This window comes from Macaca fascicularis, chromosome 12, assembly GCF_037993035.2.
Source record: "Macaca fascicularis isolate 582-1 chromosome 12, T2T-MFA8v1.1".
NCBI classification, from domain to species: domain Eukaryota; kingdom Metazoa; phylum Chordata; class Mammalia; order Primates; family Cercopithecidae; genus Macaca; species Macaca fascicularis.
Genome location: NC_088386.1, coordinates 123,538,536 through 123,544,659, shown reverse-complemented (window position 1 = coordinate 123,544,659; position 6,124 = coordinate 123,538,536). Strand labels below are relative to the sequence as shown.

Below are 6,124 nucleotides of genomic sequence, written 5' to 3'. Positions count from 1 at the left end.
CGAGTTTGGCAAATTTGTTCTTTCTCTCACCTTGAATGAGCATGACACTTCTCTAAGCTTTTGTAGCCCATCTCCCTCCTAAGTGGAAGCTGTTTTGTTGCCATAACCAGTGTTAGGATGACTTTCCTATTTATTTATTTATTTATTTATTTAGAGACAGGGTCTCACTCTGTTGCTCAAGCTGACTGCTGTGGAGTGATCACAGCTCACTATAGCCTCGATTTCCTGGGCTCAAGCAATTCTCCTGCCTCAGCCTCCCAGGTTGCTGGGAGTACAGGCATGCACCACTATGCCCAGCTAATTTTTGATTATTTTTAAAGACAGGGTCTCACTCTATTGCCCAGGCTGGTCTCAAACTCCTGGACTCAAGTGATTCTCCCAGCTCAGCCTCCCAAAGTGCTGGGATTACAGGCTTGAGCCACCACACCCAGCCCCAACTTTCTTATTTATTCATAAGTCTTTATGACTACTGATGCCTAGTAGTGGTCTCGGAGGCCATGCCAAGGACACCAGCAAGGATGTGAGCTACATGGAACCACCCCACCCCCCACAGTGCTCAACCTCCTTGTTCTAGCAACACTTTCCAGTCATTTCAGAAACCACTGAGCACAGCAAGGTAGAGGCTACATCCATTCCCCCTTCCTTTGGGGCTCATTTTTCATTTCCTAGATAATTTTTTTTTTTTTAGATAGTGTCTCACTCTGTCACCCAGGCTGGAGCGCAGTGATGTTGTCACAGCTCATTGCAGCCTCAGCCTCCTGAGATCAAGTGATCCTCCTGCCTCAGCCTCCCGAGTAGCTGAGACCATAGGAGCACTTCACCATACCCAGCTAACACTTTGGTTTTTTGCAGTGATGAGGTCTCCTATATTGCCCAGGCTGGTCCTAAACAACTGCTCCCAAAGGATCCACCCGTCTTGGGCTCCCAAAGTGCTGGGACTACAGACATGAGCCACCACACCTGGCCTCCTAGACACATTTCAAGGAGAAACAGAAACCTATCACCACCATCAACTCGCACCACCCTCAATCCCACCCTAGAAAATCCTTAGGAGAATCCGAGTACACAGACCCCACAGGTAAGACATCATGTCAGGGCAGCAGCACAGGGGGCTGTGTGCCTCTCTGATTAACAGCTACAGGTTCAGGGGCTGGGACCATGGCCAGCTTCAGGAGGGTGCAGGAGTGTGAGGGCCAGAATGGGACTCACAGCATAGGGACAGATGAGCCGACGAAGGAACTGATTTTTTAAAAAATGACTAATGAAGAGATTTTTGTGACACGCCAAGTCATTTTATTGGGAAATTTTAAAGAGCCAGTATAGACAAAAGCAATGGAAAAGATTGCACACACACAGTGAACAGAAAAATGGTGAAATCCAGGACTGACCATTTAGGAAAGATTGTACATTATAAAATAAGAAAACACTAGTTTCCTGGTTGGCTCTGACTTTATCCAGTTATCACTGGTGGCTTGGTTGCCCGTTTGTTTCACATTGTGTGGTCTGGGCAAGTCTGTGCAGAGTGTGGGCAAAGGAAAATCCCGGAAGGGCAAAGCACAAGGCACATGAAGCAGAAGCCAAGGGGATCTGCTGGTGACAGATAGGTTAGAAAAAGGATTAGACAGAATGGGGTTAAGCAGAGCCTTGCCAGCGGGAGACAGCGAGCGTTACCACAGCTCCTGGGCAGGGGTGGAGCCAGGCCGGCCGCCTAGCAGCAGCATTGCTTCTGGCAGCAGCATTTCTGCTGGCAACAGCCCTTCTGCTGGCAACAGCCTTTCCCACAGCCGCAGCCACACGAGCTGCAGGTGCGGCGGCAGCAGCAGATCACGGGCGTGCTACAGCAGCCCCCACAGCAGCCGCGGCAGCAGGGGCAGCAGCTGGAGCAGCAGCCCACCCGGTAGCACCTGCAGGTGGTGCAGCTGCCACAGCCACCACCACAGCCAACACAGCCACCACCGCAGCCACCACCGCAGCCACCACCGCAGCCACCACCACAGCCACCACAGCCACCACAATTTCCACAACCACAGCAACCCATGGTGTCAGTAGAGAGGACTCAGGAGAAGTGAGGATGGAGGACTCAGGAGAGGTGAGGAGGTCTGATGCCTCCTTCTGCTCGGGGGAGGCCCTTATGTACCAACTCTGGGGAGAGGAGAGGGAAGACACATGACCATTTCCTTGTTATTGTTTATTCCAGTTTCCGCAGGGAAACCTCCTGTTGATGTCCCTATTAGGTACCTTTCATCTCATTAAGGCACTTATCTTCAATTCAGCTAAATTAACCTCTGTTTCATCCAGTGGGAATATTCAGCCAAGGACCTATCCCTATTTTCAAATACAGCCAGTCTTGAATAGATGAGCCAGAGAGATATATCTGTCATTGATGGTTTCCTTGCTCACTAATCTTTTCCCAGGAGAATCACATATTTCCCTGGACATCGCCCCAGAAAAAATTCCTAGGGTTTACTTGATTAGGAGAAGGAGAGCACAGAAGCTAACATAAAGGAAGTTCCCCATCTTTGCTATTTTCTCTCTGGTCTGGAAGTCACAATTCAAAGAGGCCACCTGCATCTGGGTTAGTGGCTATGTCTGATTCTTCTACCTGGGAGAGCCCTCAGCACACACAGTGAGCTCATTCAGGGAATTATCAAGATCAGCCTCACTAGGGAAGCCCACAGCCCTCAGACCCAGCTTCAGTACCTTCTGGTCCTCGGGTTTCTGCCTCCTAATGAATTCTTCTCACACGAGTCACATGTTGCAGGTCCTACTTTAATGACACAGCTGGCAGCAAGGCAACTCCGAGGTAAGGGTCCAGAGGCCCCAGGAAGCTTTGCTGCCCCAAAGACAGCCTCATCTGGCCTTGCAATGTTGCTCAGAACTCAGGAAGAAGGGGACTAATCAGTGGCGGGCTTCCCAAAACATGTTTGCTAGAAGATTCCTTTCACAGGACATTAAAAGGCAACACACAAAAAAGGTTTGACTGTTTTTGAGAAATAATGAATTTAAATAAAACCCAACAGACTTTTTGACTCTGTTCTTCGCAGTGGCTTGCCTTTGTCACGTGCTCTGTGACTCTCTAAGTGGGAGGGGGAGTATGCGGCACCCCGCACCCTGGACCGAACTTCCTTTCAGTCTGGAAAGCAAGGCTTTCATTTACTTCTCAGGCGTGGAGTCCCAGGACGTCCCACGTTCAGATTTTGATGGTGGATTTAGAAAAGCACATTCACACATTGACCAAAGAGAAGAGAAATGGTAGAGCAGCAGTTCTCAAACGTATTACTCTCTGGATCCCTATGCTCCTAAAAAGTATTGAGAACTCCAAATTGTCCTTGTTATATGGCTTTTATCTATGGATATTTAATGCATTCTAAGTTAACACTGAGACTTTTAAAAAGTTTATTAATTCATTTTAAAATAACAATGTAAGCCCGTTATGTGATCACCTATATAATACATTTTGGGGAAAAAAACACTGCATTTTCCAAAATAAAAAAAAATAATAAGTACAGTGGCCATTATTTTATATTTTTGCCAATTTCTTTTTTTTTTTTTTTTTTTTTGAGACGGAGTCTCGCTCTGTCGCCCAGGCTGGAGTGCAGTGGCCGGATCTCAGCTCACTGCAAGCTCCGCCTCCCGGGTTCACGCCATTCTCCTGCCTCAGCCTCCCCAGTAGCTGGGACTACAGGCGCCCGCCACCTCGCCCGGCTAGTTTTTTGTATTTTTTTTAGTAGAGACGGGGTTTCACCGTGTTAGCCAGGATGGTCTCGATCTCCTGACCTTGTGATCCACCCGTCTCGGTCTCCCAAAATGCTGGAATTACAGGCGTGAGCCACCGCACCCGGCCAATAACTTCTGTATTTTAAAAGCTATCTTGTTCTACTCTTTATTCTAATGTTCAACATCTCTTTCCTACTCAACAATTCAGATTCACTAGTATGGCATTAAAATGCCCTCAAAAATCCAACTTCAGGCCAGGCGCAGTGGCTCACACCTGTGATTCTGGCACTTTGGGAGGCTGAGGCAGGCGGATCATTTAAGGTCAGGAGTTCGAGACCAGCCTGGCCAACATGGTGAAACCCTGTCTCTACCAAAAATACAAAAATTAGCCCTGTGTGGTGGTGCAGGCCTGTAGTCCCAGCTACTTGGGAGGCTAAGGCAGGAGAATCGCTTGAACCCAGGAGGCGGAGGTTGCCAGTGAGCCAAGATCACGCCATTGTGCTCTAGCCTGGGTGACAGAGTAAGACTCCATCTCAAATAATAATAATAATAATAATAAATCTAGCTTCAATTTATCTTTGCAGCTTAATCTCCTGTCTGGGGCTCCTCGGGCTCTAGAGTAGCCCAAAGCTACATGAGAAGGGCGAGTTTGTAATTAACATCATGACTACTAGTAAAAGTTAGTATTTATGGTGCAGGTACCACGTGTTCGACACTGTACTACACTCTTAGAAATGAGACAGAGACAAGAACAATGAAGGGGGCAAGATTCACCGAAGGACAGGCCATTGGCCAGAAAGGAAACCAACAAAGCAAAGGACCCTTGGGAGGAAGGGGGCAAATGCAGGGCAAGCACCAGGTTGCTCCTCTGACACAGACCTTTTGATTTCATACAGGAAACACGCCAGCCACGTCATCGTAACTTGAACCTGCCTCCTCCCCCACCTCCGTTGTGGCAGTGCCTTCATTTAAAGGGCCTTCTTCCAGCAGGGACGTCCCCCGCATCCTCAAAGACACAGTTCAAATGTCACCTATCCCCAATCACCCCAACTGAAACTTATCTGTCTCTTTTTTTTTCCCCTTCTGTTTTGGTCCTATCTCCATTAAATTATAACAAAGGAAGGGAGAGCAAGGGTGGGAAAATGAGGAGGCAATGGTGTGAGAGTAGTAGAATAAGGAGGAGGCTGTGATCTGTCATCACCACCACAGATGGCAGCAGCAGAGGGAGCTGGCCCTCCACCTGCCCTCCTCCAGGCTCTCCCCTTCTCCCATCAGCTGGCCTGCCCTCTTCCTACAATGGCTACTTCCTGTCTTCTCCCCTTTCTTCAGATATTGGATGCCTTCTCCGACCCCGTCACTCCAAGAAGGCACTTCCTACCATAATGTGCAAAAAACTGCTGGAATCCAGTCGGCCCTCCTCTTCTTGGGTAACCATGGAGGAGAAGGTGGGTGTGGGTCCCACTCCCACCATCCAAGACTGGCCCCTGCCCCTGTGCACTTGAAACCACCTCCATCTGGCTTTCTAAATCTCCTTTCTCAGGCGTCTCTTCCTCTCATTCCCTCACTCCACGGGTATTTGCTGAGCACCTAGGAAGTGCCGCCCATCCTAGACACTGCAAACACAGCAATGAACACTCCCCCAACCTTCCAGACTCTTCCATCCACATCAAAACCTTGAAAGTGGCACTTCTCCTAGCTTCAAGCAAAAAAAGCACACTGTTGAGCCCAGTCCCCCTCCAGCTACTGCTTTTGTGTCTCCTCCCCTTGACAGCCACACTTCAGAAAGCATTGTCCAAAAAAACCCAAGAAAACAACAACAAAAAACCTCCCTCTAGATGATAGGCATGAGAACAGTGACACTAAAAAATAGGTGTTGGGTGAGGAAGCAGGAATGTGGGATGAGGAGTCAGCAAAGTATGCATAGGATTATATACAACGGCCAGGTGCAGTGGCTCACGCCTGTAATCCCAACACTTTGGGAGGCCAAGGCAGGCAGATCACTTGAGGCCAGGAGTTCGAGACCAGCCTGGCCAACATGGTAAAACACCGTGTCTACCAAAAATACAAAAATTAGCCAGGCATGGTGGCACACACCCCCAGCTACTTGGGAGGCTGAGGCAGGAGAATGGCTTGAACCTGGAAGGTGGAGGTTGCAGTAAGCCGAGATTGCACCACTGCACTCCAGCCTGGGCAACAGAGCACAGCTCCATCTCAAAATGAAAAGATTATACACAAAAAGCCACGCACAGTGGAGCATGTCTACAGTGCCAGCTATTCAAAAGGCTGAGTTTGGAGAATCCCTTTAGCCCAGGAATTTTAGGCCAGTCTGGGCAACATAGAAAGACTCCTTCTCTTAGAAAGAATAAATTAAAAAAATTTTTTTAAAGATTATACATAATAAAATGTG

General features: G+C 48.5%; 1 protein-coding gene across 1 annotated transcript; it reads right to left on the bottom strand.

Annotated features, from left to right (window-relative positions):
- Positions 1–1,203: 1,203 nt before the first annotated feature.
- On the bottom strand, positions 1,204–2,107 carry LOC123568082 (uncharacterized). The gene has a single exon (XM_065526191.1). It carries the CDS (start codon positions 2,036–2,038, stop codon positions 1,709–1,711), a length of 330 nt encoding a protein of 109 aa, XP_065382263.1. The 5' UTR covers positions 2,039–2,107; the 3' UTR covers positions 1,204–1,708.
- Between the last annotated feature and the right edge of the window lie 4,017 nt (positions 2,108–6,124).